Below are 12,705 nucleotides of genomic sequence, written 5' to 3'. Positions count from 1 at the left end.
AGGCAGGAAAAAGACCAAGAGAGAGGAGTGACTGCCACCAAGGAAGCAGAGCACTGTGACCAGAGTTCAAGATCCAGGGTTCGGGCAGGACTTGGGAGCTGGGGCCTGCAGCTGGAAGGAGCGCTCCAGAAGAAGGATTGTATCTCAGGGCGGGAACACACACACATCAGCGACAGGAGATAGCACGTCAGCTGGGATGGAGCTGCTGAGCCAGGCCATGCTGGGCTCCTCGGGCTGGGCAGGAATGTCTGGCTGCACATCTGTCTGTCTCGGCCCAGCAGGGCTGACTCCCGGGCTGTGACAGTGTCTGCTCCAAACTCCCCTGAGCCTTCCCATAGCATTCACTGTGGGGAGCTCTTGACCAGCTTGTCTCTTTCCCAGCCTGTGAGTGCTCAAGGGCAGGCCCCCCGTCACCTCTGAGGCCCTGGCGCCCAGCACAGTGCGCATGGGAGATGCTCAGGAAATGTGTGCTGAGGAGCTGGCAAGCTGGGAAGGTGGACCCGCAGTGGAGGGAAGAGTTGGCCATTCTTTTCTGAGCTACAAGGAGGCTCAGTACAGTATCCAGAACACTCGCTTAGGTGTCAGAAGAGCTGCGTTCTGGCCCCAGCTCTGTCACAAATGAGTTCACCTCCCCTGGCTGGGCCTGTTTTCTCTTATGTGAAATGAGGGCATTGGACCAGCTGATAATCAACGGCTCTCCCAGCATTCGCATTTTAGGAAATCTCTCCCTCCTCTGATACCTCAGGCTGCCCTCTCCCTGCGTCCTGTGGGCCAAGTCTTCCCCACACCACAAGGGGGAGCTCTGCACACGCCCCAGGCGAGTGCCTGGCCTCCAGCCCACTAACCTGCGGGAACACGTGTGGTGGTGCATGCATGCTCCCATGAGGAAGGCTGTGCCTTCTCAGACACAGAACTCCAGATGCCCAGCCACCAGGCACACCACAAAGTGGCCGTGCACACAGAGGTGTAGCGTAGAAGTTTTGTGTTGGAGGATGTCTTCAGCTTCCTCTGGCTAGCCCCCACATCCTCACTGCTCAGACCCAGTCCCAGAGACAGACCACGACCTGCTCTGGCAACATTCCCATGAATACTCCTTGACATTCCTGACCTGCCTAATTTCTGGGGAAGAAAGAGACTCACCAGTAGAATTTGAATATTTTAATTTGGGAATGACTTAGAGCCCCAGATTCCTCCCCTCCACCCCCCCTCCCCCAATAAGTTCCCCTCCTCTGGCCAGAGCTTCATGAGGAGCCACATCCTGGAGCACCAGGCTCCACAGATAAGTCCCCAGTGACGTCTCAGGCCAGACTGCTCTGTAGGGCTGGGGTGGGGTTTGGCGGGCTGGGGGCTAGTGAATCCCAAGGAGACGTGTCTGGGCTCCACTGTCCTCTCTGGCTGGCTGGGCCTAGGAGCCAGGTAGCCCCAGAGTCACTGCTGGTCCCCTGTGAGGATGGAGCCAGGTAGGGACCCACATCAGGATGGGTAGCTAGGGTGGGGAGGGCATCTCCTCTCCACAGAGCACAGGCACTCACCCTGGCTGGCCCCGGGTGCCATCTCAGTCCGGTAGATCTTGAAGGCATCATAGGCAAAGATGGAAACCAGGATGATGCCAAAAACCTGTGGGAGTGGGAGTGGGGATGGCAAAACAGAGGCTATAGGGCCATTGGGTTAAGGTATAGGGCAAGGTGCAAGCCAGAACCCCAAGCCCTGGCTGTGGCTTCTGATACAGAAAGTGTGCAAGCACCAGCCTGAGCTCCTGAGGGGCTAAGGAGTCCTGCAGGGCTGAACTCACAAAAGCAGCAATGGCAGCTCCATCCCGGGAGGTCACAGCTGCAAAGGAGACCACCAGGAAGATGATGATGGCACTGACACAGCGCAGGAAGTCCTGGGGGCCAGGGGTGCAGGGTTAACAGGACCTCAGAAGGCAGGGGGCGTTGCCCTGAAGTTTTCCAGGCTAGCCAGCAGCCCGACCCTGAGGGATTCTGAACCCCTCCATGGGATACCCCTCACACAATATGAAGCACATTCAAGAGACAGAGCGCTCACACTGCTACCCAGGGAGTGGAAGCAGATGAACCAGAGCAACCAGGACCAGAAGCCAGGCACTGGGGCTGGAGCCCAGGGGACAGAGGCTGGAGTATGCCAGCCCGGGGGGTCAAGCCAGGCCAGGGCTGGGGCTGGACCTTTGCTGAGTGGGAGAGTAGATCTAGTGGATGTGGTCCTCCTGATTGCCTGTGGCCCTGCAGCTGTGAAATCAGTGTGAGTCAAAGCACACTTTTGAGTGCAGGGCATAGCATGGGACAAAGCCCAGCTGCGGTGTGGAAATGGAAAGAAGCTCGGGGAGGAAAGGAAAATGCATCATTTAGAGGAGAAGGAAGGGCCCCAAACTGGGCTAGGGGTCAGGGTTCCTCACCAGACAGGGCCAGTTAAGCCGGTCGAAGCGCTGGTAGTACTGGGTGGCATAGAGGAAGAGGAAGGCAAGTGTGATGAAGAACTCCAGTAGCGCCGCGGCCATGTAGGCAGAGATGGAGGCCGTGAAGCAGATGAAGATGATGAGGGTCAGGGCCTGCAGGACCGAGCATGTGGAACATGCCAGGAAGGGGACACAGGCAGGGGCCAGGGCTTTGCCTTCCCCTCCTTGGAAGCTCCCCTAGGCTGGCACCTACTACCTGTCCTTGGAGGGGAGGAAGGACTCAGGCACATCTCCCTATCCCCTGGTGTCAGGAGCCACCGTTGCAGGGCATTTGCCGGTCAAGGGCAGTCTCCGGCCTCCCACTCTGCTCACCCATCAACCCCAGCAGTCTGGCCAAGCCATACGGCTCCCAGGAGCACTATCCCACAGTAATTCATAGGTACAGTGTGAACACCAGCCCCTGGAGTTGTGCCCACAGGGACCCGACTCCACAGGGACCAAGAGGAGCCCCCTGCCCCATAATGCTTTCCCCACCCCCAGATGCCTGAAAGCCATCTGACAAGGACCAGAGCCTTTGATTCCATGCCAAGAGAGAAGGCAGATGCTGCCCAGTGGTTGCTGGGAGCCCCTTTAGCTCTGATGACCTAGGGTGGCATACGTGCAGAGGCCTTAACTCTACACTGTGGTCTTGCTAAGTAACCAGGGGAAGATCCTTTCCTGAGAAGAGATGTGTCTGGGCAGCAGACCACAGATAAAGTGCAGTTACAGGAAGTCTGCCCTTTTTGATAGTTAGACTTCTTGGACGTGCTGAGAAGTGGCCATGTTAGAGGCTGTCATTGCCCCTGTCCCACCCATCCCTATGTCTCAAGCTCCCTCAATGTCCCAAAAAGTCATCCTGTCTAACTGCAGTCCTTCCTGCTGCAACTGAAACCTGCTGTAAATGTCTCCGGGTGGAGAGGCAGCAAGAAGGCAGAGTAGGAGATGAAGAAGGGGCAGCTGGGGGCAGGAGAGGTGTCCAGAGGACCTGGGGAAGGAGGCTACTGAAGGGCGAGCTGGGGGCTGGCATAAGGCTGGCCAGGAGCTGGGGGTCAGGGAGATGGAGGCACCAGGTTGGGAGGCAGCTGTTACCAGCTCGGTTTCCAGCAGGATGCCCTTGTGGGAGGTGAGGAAGGCCTTGTCCACCGCGAAGCCCTGGAGCTCTGCAACTACCCCCTCCTCAGGGTGCCGGTCCCGGCGATCTCGAGCACTGAGCATCTTCGTAGGGCCCACCAACACAGCCCCCTACTGCCAAAAGCCCAGCAAGAGAAACAGAAATCTGGCAGGATGGGGAAACAGACAGGAGCAAGAAGGCACTTCGAGAAACCTGAAAGTGAAGCAGGAGGCTTGCCCACAGGGCCCCGGGAGAGAAGGCAGGCGCTGGGGGCCTTGCCCAGATGGGCCCTCACCCAGCTGCCCAGAGTGCCTCTGCTGCTGCCTGCACCAACCCCCTAGAGACCCATGGGGAGGGGCAGAGAGGAAGGAGGCTCTAATCCCTCCCCTTGCTTAGAGCCCAACCCAGCCTGGAATAGAGAAGGAAGGGGAGAGGAGGAGGTCCGAATAGAAACTGGGAGGAGCTGGGATGTGAGTAGAGGAACAGGGGCAGGACTGGGAGCCCCCAGGGACCTAAGCCTGAAGACATTTGTGTCCCCCTTCTCTAACCTTAACCCTCTTGTTTGGCCGGTCCTTTCTCCCATTTCCTTTTAGGGAGGGTGTGAGCTGGAGCCCAGCCCAGGCAGCACCCCCAGGACCAAGCTGCAGCAGCCAAGACTGGAGGACAAAGGCGGATTGTTGGGGGACAAGGGGGCGCTCTGTGCCTGCTGCAATGCCTCAATGGGCCTCTGTCTCTCCAGCATGCCGGGAGCGCGGCTTACCCCCACCCTGGTGTTCGGGATGGGCCAGGGAGACAGAGACGGGAGAGGACGGGAGGGTGCAGCAGAAACTCTGGAGGGCAGAGAGAGCTGGCAGGGTGGACAGAGGTGAGGGCCAATGGTGGAAAGGAGAAGGGACAGGCTGGGAGACCGCGAGATGTTCAGGCACCACGGATGCCAAATAGAGATTAGGCCATTTTTTAATAAAGATATTTATTTGGATAAATCTCTATACATTCAATAACAGCTTCCTCCTCAGAATCATTCATGTCAAAAGACTAGTAACTACACTAGAATGCACCCAAAGTAGATGCTCACTGAGTGATGAGTAAACAAACAAATAAAACGAGGGGCTCTTTCTTCTCCAGCAAGGGGGAAATATCTAGAAAGTGCCTGTGCTGGGCCAGGGTAGCAGGGGATGGGAAAAGAGGAAGAGACAGGAGTGGTGGCCTCCAGAAATGGGCAGAACTTTGAAAACCTTTCCTGGGAGAAAATGACAGGACACCAGCTTCCAGCGGCCCTAAGCAGCAGCTGCTCTTTTCAAAATGTGCAGAAGTGCAGGTTTTCCCCAAAGCCCCCCATCCTGTCCCGGGATCCTGCTGCTCCAGACAGCACTTCACAGGGGCCAAGCATCTGGGCATCCTGGCCCTTCATGGCAAGTGGTTGTACACCTGGCTCCAGGTTTCCCAAAAAGGGACCAGCCTCCAGCAGGTCCGGCTAGCCCATCACACGGGGCCGCACACACACACAAGCTAAGGAAACACGGTACAGCCTGCGCTCCAGGCAGTAGCCCTTGTGGGTGCCCTTCTTGCCATGGCATGGCCGCCGGTAGAAGACAGTCTGGTTGTGGTAGAGCAGCTCCGAGTTGCCCCGGGGGTCCATGTGGGAGCCTGTCTGTAGGCTGACGCAGTGCGGGCACAGGCAACGGGCGTGGTACAGGTCCTGGGGGAGCCGGTTCAAGTCTCTGTCCAACCTGTGGGGGCGGCACTTGTCAGGCCCTGGAAAGATGGGCCGGAAACAGAGAGGGTGGGGTGGCATGGGAGTGCCAGAAGAAGGAAATGGTCCGTCTGGGGCCTTGGCCTCTTGTCTCAGTTCTGAACCCACTTGCTGTGTAACTTTGAACAAGTCACCTCCCTCCTTTATTAAATTTTCCCCACTGTAAATGAGGGTAGCAGGTGACAGAGTGCTTTCCAACTGGTCCTGGGACCCTGAGGGAGGCAGGGGAGGGTGAGCAGGCTCCTGCCTTAGCCTCCATTGACCAGCACTGCTTCTATCTGACTCAGCATGAGGTTTCTTATTGTAAGGATTACACTTTAGGTGTTTTTGTTTGTTTGTTTTTTGATTTTTTGTTTTTGTTTTTTTGAGACGGAGTACCCAAGCTGGAGTGCAGTGGCACGATCTTGGCTCAACTGCAACCTCCACCTCCTGGGTTCAAGCGATTCTCCTGTTGCCCGCCACCATACCCAGCTAATATTCATATTTTTAGTAGAGATGGGGTTTCACGATGTTGGCCATGGTTGGCCAGGCTGGTCTTGAACTCCTGACCTTAGGTAATCCACCCACCTCGACCTCCCAAAGTGCTGGGATTACAGGCATGAGCCACCGGGCCGGACTTTAGGTGGTGTTTCTATTATTATTATAGCATTATTGCAAAAGTAAAAACCACTCTGACATCCAAGTATTAAAGAGTATAAAGAGTGAAAGCTAATAGTCTCTCCCTACCAGCCCCACTCCCCAGAAGAAGCTATCCTCAACTATTTCCTGCACATTCTTCCAGACGCTGTGCAAGCTTATATTATAAGCATACTTGAGAGTGCATGGGAAGACTTATTTACTTATTCTGAAAGGATTTCATGGCAAAAAAAAAAAAGAAAGAAAGATGAAAAACACTGAAAAGTAGATGTCCCACAGGTCTGCGACTCCATTAGTCTGGCAGGCGACAGTCTCCAGCTTGTGGGACCATTCCCCACACAGACAAGCCCTGGCAAATGGAATTAGCTAGCACATCACTTCCCAAAGTGGGTTCCCTAATAAATCACCTGCACCTGTTGGGTGCTTAAATGAATTTGGGAAACACTAGTTTAACGGTTTACTTTCTACAGACTTCTTGCAGACTTTAATGTACAATGACAGTATGAATCTCCAAGGGGTAGGAGATAGAGCAGTCTTTCCCAAGTTTACCCGGCATCACTTTTTTCTGAGAAGCAGCTCATGTGGCACACTGAGTGAAAGAATACAGTATCCATGATCATGATCAAAGATATCCAGTCCACAGCTCCAGCCAGCCAGCTGCCCCCAAAAGTTAAGGGTTTCACTCCTTCAGTATGCTTATAACTAACCCATTCATGGCCAGGGCAGTATCAATTGGTATTGCGATGCTTCATGCCTGTATCATGCCATTATTCCCTAATATTTTACCCAGAAAAAACATGGGCCATTACAGGGATGTTTTAAAAGAAAAGGAGAGAACCAACATAAATACAGACTTTTACATACATTATATTTCATTTGATCTGCACTTTAGCCTATGGGGCATTATATCATTTTGCAGGTGAAAAAAAAAAACCCTGAGTTTTGAAAACTTGAATTGACTCAAGATCATCCAATGAGAGTCAGAGCTAGGACTCAAATACAGACCTTGTCTAACTCCCAAACCTTTACAGCCCCTCTGAGATCAAAATGGGAAAGTAAGCTGGAATTGCCCTGGTCCCTCACGCATACCCTGGCCAGCACACACAGGGCAGGCATTCAGGAGGGGCAGCAGACTCACTCATATCTCCAGGGGGAGATGGCCCTGCTGTTGAGGGGTCCATCTTCACTGGCCCTACAGGACTCTGGGTGGCGGTCGAGCCTAGCAGGCTCTAGGGGAGGCACAGGCACAGTGCTCCACCTCAGCAGCTCCTCAGAGGTGTCCTGCCCTTTGCTGGGGCAGCAGCTGGGCCAGTGGCTGTAGGTGTGGGTTCCCATGACCATTGCCAAGAATGCAACCACCTGTAGGAAAAGGCTAATGAGAGAACTGTCCTCACCTAATCTGGGTCGCTCCCTCATCTGCACCCTCCCCCTGGGATCCCAGTTTCTCACTCCACTTGGCCCCCAGCCCCAAACCTGGCAGCTTGGCCTCCCTCCACCCTCAGCAGCATCTCTGCTCCTCTCCCTCTCAGCACAGCCCTCAGGCAGCCCTCTGCACTGACCTGGTACATGCTGGGCACTGCACACTCAGTCACAAGTGGGGCACTGACTGACAGGCCTCGTGGAAGCAGGCTGACTGGAGCAGGTTAGGAGTCCTGATTTTATTTTCAGCAAGCCTGTTTTGTTTATTCAAATTTATTTCCACTATCTTTTTAGGGAGTGACTTGAGATTAAAAAACAAAACCAAAAAAACTCTGAAAGTATTTCCAAAGGCTGCTTAAAATGCAATACTCATGGAAGTTGTGATGACCATCATTATATGCCTGGTAGCTGATTGGGTAAACTTTGCTCTTTGAATTTTTCTGGCCATGGGGTCAAAGCAATAACAGTCTGCTGTTCTGCATTCTTGTGAACTGGCATTAGCGGGATTTCCCTGGTTGGTTTGGTAGCCAAAATTAGGAAATGTCTTGTGGCCTCCCTTCAAGAGGCCTCGTTTCCATGATCCCTGCTCCCCCCATCCAGGGTCTGGTTTCACCATTCCCCTCTTCCCTGGTGTCCCTCTGATCATCCACCTTCATGATTATTTCCTTTCCCTTAGACATCCTTTGACTCCCATTCCCTTTGTTCTCTGACCTCTTCCACATTTTCAATGACCCCAAAATTCTATGACCCCCATCATCTATGACTTCTCCCCCATTGTCCATGACCCACTCCCTAACTCCCCCTTGCCCTCGCCAGTCACTGCCCCCCACCGGGGATACAAGCCTACCCTCACAGGGCTGCTGGAAGACCCTGACTTCCTAAGTTTGTTGGCTGGATGGGCAAGGTCTGATGGAAGAAGCTGTGGGTGAGTGTCCCCATTGCACAAATGAGAAGGTGAAGCAAGGAAGAGGAGGGAAACTGAAACAGCCTCACCTAAGACCCAACAGGAAGGAGGTCTCAGTTCCAGGAACCAACCTGCTCTCATTCACAGAGCCTTGGGGACCAAGCCCATGACAGGGTCAGCTACTGCTTTCAGGCCATGAAGTGAGCCCACTCAGCCTCAGCAGGTCCAGAAACATGGGCCACTGTTAGCCAGGAGGGTGTATGTGTGCCCCAGAAAGGCTTAGAGTTGGGCTTGACCCCAAAGACACAGGTCAGCCGGGTCCAGCCTGCTTGGGAGACACTGTGCTGAGAGTGGGCCAGTGTGTCCTTCCCCCCAGGTCCTTCTCTTCATGCTTGCCTATTGGCCTGCCTCATCCCCCACACCCACCCAACATACCCATACACAGACATTGCCCCTAGAATGATGTGGCTTGATTTGCATGTGCTTTCCCTTAGAAAATACTCCTCTAGTAACCAAGGACTAGGAAATAAACAAAGGGAACCAGGAATAACTTAAACTGCAAAGTGAGAGGAATCTTTCCAATGCATTAGGGCAAAGCAGCCCCAAAAGAGAGAAGTGATGAAGTCAAAGGGCAATCTGGAAAACTGGGAGAAACTGCTCTGCTCTGGTGAGTCTTGGGGCACCTGGAACTGTGGGATGGGGGGGCACTTAGAAGAAGCAGGTGGTGGCTGGGAGAGCAGGGGCACTCAGGAACAGTGATGAGGCCAGTATCATGGCCCCACTCTCACTGCCTCACCCTCTGCCCCCAGTACTCGCAGACGTCCTCTCCCTTCCATATCCTGCTGGCCTCAGCTCCTGTGCACTTACATGTGCCAGGCATGGTGCTAAGCCCTGGGCATGCATCATCTCATTTTATCCTGACAATGAAACCATGACATGGAAACTATTATCCCCATGTTACAGATGAGGAAACTGAGGCCCAAGGAAATTTAGTAACTTACCCAAGATCACAAAGAAAGAGGCTGAGCTGGTTTCCCATTCCAGCTCTGACCAATTCCACATCTAACCTCCTGGCATGGAAGTGCCACACCGTGCCTACCCTTAGTTGGCTGTGAATGGAAGGGGAGCCCCACAGTGAATGCTTTCCTGCTCACCTGGGCTTGGGTTGGGACAAGTTTCAACTGCACCTGCTGAGGGCCACAGGGTGTGTCTGCCCACTTAGGTATCCAGCCCTGCTGTTCGGATTCACTGCACTAGCTCCCTTTCCTAGCCTTTTGTCTGGCAGACATGGCCTCAAGGTGGCTTCCGGTGCTCCTGGGAAAACCTCAATCCCAGAACAGGCTCTTAGGAGGCAGTGCCGTTTCAGAAGAGCTGGATACCTATGGGTCTCACTCTCACCAATCAGAACCTCAGGGCTAAGAAGGTAGTAGAAATGGAGTTGGCTCAGATCTCCTATCTTGACCCTTGCCCAGGAGGGGGTGTTCAAAGGAGCCAGAAGTGATCCCAACTACCTGTTTCACTTGCTGACGCTGCAGGGAGGACCCAGCCTAGGTCACCAGGAACGTTGCCCTTCAGAAGAGTCCTTTGGGGTGTCCCTCTAGGACAGAGGGGGAACCCCTCCAGGAAGGGTTGGCTTTTCCCACCCCCATGATGACCAGGACTGACCTGAGAACCTGTGATCTGAGCCACATGCCCCCACCCCACCCCACTTGCTCACCCTCTGTCCTTATCTCAGTAGCAACTTTGTGGGACTCCTTAGGGTGACTCCCTGTCATGAGAAACATTTTCCAGTGGGGTTTCCTCCTGAGGTGACTAGTTTTGGAATCCCTGAGTCACTTCAGCTTCCAGGGAACCCTTGGGGGTGTGAGGATAGGGGGGTGGCAATGGGGAGAAGGCCGGAGGCGGGAACAAAGGAAAGTCTGCATGGCACATGACATCAAGGTCCCCTCCCAGCACGTCTTCACCTGCCTAGGCCTGACCTGGCAGTTGAAGAGAGTTTCCTGGGATTCCTGTCCCTGTGGCCCTGAGGAAAGAGAGAAGCACTTGCCAGGAAAGGGCAGGGAAGATGTGGTGGAATACACTTCCCAATCTTGGCTTGGAAAGGCTCTTGGGGCTTACAGAAAGTGAGAATATGTCTTCCCCGCCCCTTCTCAGGAAGATATGCAAGTCTCCACCTGCTGCCTTGAAGTCTTGGCCCTGCCAATGACCAGCTCTGGATCTTGAGCCCTCTCTCTGCTCCTCCCTCTTCAATTGTAGAAGTGGGTGGGTTTGGGTGGGCGGGGATTGGGGGGAACATTAACCCGGATGGTCACAAATGTGCCAACCAGCTTAGCTGCTCCAGACCTCAGCTCCTGAAATGGTGCTGAATCCACAGGACTCAGCAGGGTCTACTGAAGCTCATCGGCACTCACTGTACGTGAAGCTAAGGCACCAAACGCCAAATGTTGAAATACTTCTGCTCCTGCTGGTAAGTAGATGCTTCCCTCAGCCTTGGGACACCACCTTACCATACTTCCCTATGATCCAGCAACTAAAGGTTGAACACCTGGCACAGATGGAGGCCCCCAGAACAGTGCTCCCACTTTCTGATTGGTAGATAATAATGGTTTAGCTAGAAAAATGCCTAGGCTCAGTAGCAGCCTTCAAGGAGAACCCAGTCTAGACCCTGGGAGACACATGGAGAATCAGAGTTAGCAGAACAAAGAACCCAACAAACCCATGTCTTTAGCTCAGGGCTGTAGCCTTCCCCAGGAGGCCCCTCAGCTTACTCGGCTTTGTCCTATAGTCATGGCTGCCTTCGTTCACTTATCCACTCACCAAATATTTATTGTGCACCTACTGTGTTCCAAGCACTATTCTAACTGCTAGAAATGCAGGGGAGGACAAGCCAGACAAGGTCCCTGCCTCATGAAGCTTACGTTTTAGGATGAGACAGATGATAAACAAGGAAACAAGATAATTTCTGATAATAATAAGTGCTATGAAGAAAATGAAACAGCATTATGAGATAGGGAGTTACTGGGGGTGGGGGAGAGGAAGGCAGGGCAACTTTAAGTTGGAAAGCCAGGAAAGGCCTTTCTGAGGATGCAGGATTTGACCTGATGACAGAAAGGGTCTGGGGGAAGTAGTTTAGGCAGAGGGGGCAGGACATGCAGAGTCCTAGAGGTGGAAAAGAGCACGGCATATTTGAGAAACAGAAAGGACAGTGTAGATGTTGAACAAGAGATAAGGAGGAGAGGGAGACAAGATGAGGTGAAAGAGGTGGGCAGGGAGCAGATCACATAGGGTCCTCCAGGCTACCATGGAGCATTTGGATTTTATTCCAGAGTCAGCGGGAAGGTATTGACTGGATTCAAGCATGAGCTACATGATATGTTTCTTGAGGGCAGGCACCATGTCCTTGACATTCTAGTGCCACAACAAGGCCATCACCAAATAACAATAATAGTAGTTGCCTTTGTCCAAAATTTGCACCTCATGGGCCTGATACTGTTCTTGGGATTCCCTTAATCCTCATAACAAGTAAATGCTAAAAGTTCAATTAACATCCCCACTCTACAGACAAGGAACCAGAGGCTCCAGGACGTCACAGAACTTGGCCAAGGTAACTAGCCAGTGTTAGAACCAGGATTAGAACCCAGGCAATCTAGGTGCTATGGGTCCAAAGAGAGGAGAACTGAAGAATTGGTGAGCACCCAAGAAGTTTTGGGTAGCAGGAGAAACAAGGAGAGGTCCAGGAAGTCTTGGGGTCAGGTGAGGAAAAAACCAGCTCATTGGACCTGCAGGGAAGGGGAAAGAATGGGAGAAAAGACTGGGACCCGGGAAGCCAAATGGAGGGGTTCCTTCCCTTCTTCTCCCTGAATATGGCAAGGGCAAACCTTGAAGACCCACTGCTTGAGGCTGCCACCCACCCAGGGTCTCAGCTACCTGCCAAGCCTGGGTTTTCTCCAACCTCACCTGCCCTCAACAACGAACACATTCAGCTTTCTGGAAAGCACAAGTCAGAGGGGAAGCCAAGGTAAAGAGGAAAAGCCATGGAAGAAGAGCACTGTGCCTGGCAATCTACATAAGCTTACTCCTCACCAAGTCACTGCCACAGAGGAGGACCTGAGACTCGGATGCCCTATAACTGGACAAAGGTCACACAGCTAGTTAAGCAGGATTCACTTGTGACTCTGACTGGCTCCATTCCACACCTGGATATTCCAGAAGCAGCCTTATTTCCCACTGGTCTGTCCTCTGCTGTCCCTCTTCTACCCTTCCCCGGGGCAGGGAAACTGCCTGCCCATCTCCCAAGCCAACCCTTGCCTGGTCCTAGCAGCTTCCTTCCTCCTTAGCCTTTTCTGGCCTCCATCTATTTCCCCTCATGCCAGTCAAAGCATTCATCTTTGAAGACAGGGTTTCCTGCCCACCTCCACCTTGGACCCCAA

General features: G+C 53.3%; 2 protein-coding genes across 4 annotated transcripts; both read right to left on the bottom strand.

Annotated features, from left to right (window-relative positions):
• Window positions 1-1,142: 1,142 nt before the first annotated feature.
• CMTM5 (CKLF like MARVEL transmembrane domain containing 5) lies at window positions 1,143-4,053 on the bottom strand. Of its 2 annotated transcripts, XM_034937303.4 has the most exons (5): window positions 3,542-4,025; window positions 2,414-2,566; window positions 1,793-1,885; window positions 1,533-1,617; window positions 1,143-1,442 (listed from the first exon to the last, which is right to left on the bottom strand). In XM_034937303.4, the coding sequence occupies exons 1-5, from the start codon at window positions 3,665-3,667 to the stop codon at window positions 1,429-1,431; spliced, it is 471 nt and encodes a 156-aa protein (XP_034793194.2). In that variant the 5' UTR covers window positions 3,668-4,025; the 3' UTR covers window positions 1,143-1,428. The 2 variants fall into 2 exon arrangements, with proteins under 2 accessions (XP_034793194.2, XP_034793195.2); XM_034937304.4 differs by lacking the exon at window positions 1,793-1,885 and having other exon boundaries at window positions 3,542-4,053.
• Window positions 4,054-4,522: 469 nt separating this feature from the next.
• Window positions 4,523-7,678, bottom strand: IL25 (interleukin 25). 2 transcript variants are annotated; one of them, XM_057299774.1, is made up of 3 exons: window positions 7,512-7,678; window positions 7,091-7,311; window positions 4,523-5,293 (listed from the first exon to the last, which is right to left on the bottom strand). In XM_057299774.1, exons 1-3 carry the CDS (start codon window positions 7,518-7,520, stop codon window positions 5,038-5,040), a joined length of 486 nt encoding a protein of 161 aa, XP_057155757.1. In that variant the 5' UTR covers window positions 7,521-7,678; the 3' UTR covers window positions 4,523-5,037. The 2 variants fall into 2 exon arrangements, with proteins under 2 accessions (XP_057155757.1, XP_008958427.1); XM_008960179.3 differs by having other exon boundaries at window positions 7,091-7,678.
• Between the last annotated feature and the right edge of the window lie 5,027 nt (window positions 7,679-12,705).

The sequence above is a fragment of the Pan paniscus genome, chromosome 15 (assembly GCF_029289425.2).
Source record: "Pan paniscus chromosome 15, NHGRI_mPanPan1-v2.0_pri, whole genome shotgun sequence".
Taxonomy (NCBI): Eukaryota; Metazoa; Chordata; class Mammalia; order Primates; family Hominidae; genus Pan; species Pan paniscus.
The sequence above is the reverse complement of the archived record's forward strand: the minus strand, read 5'-3'. Positions and strand labels throughout refer to the sequence as shown.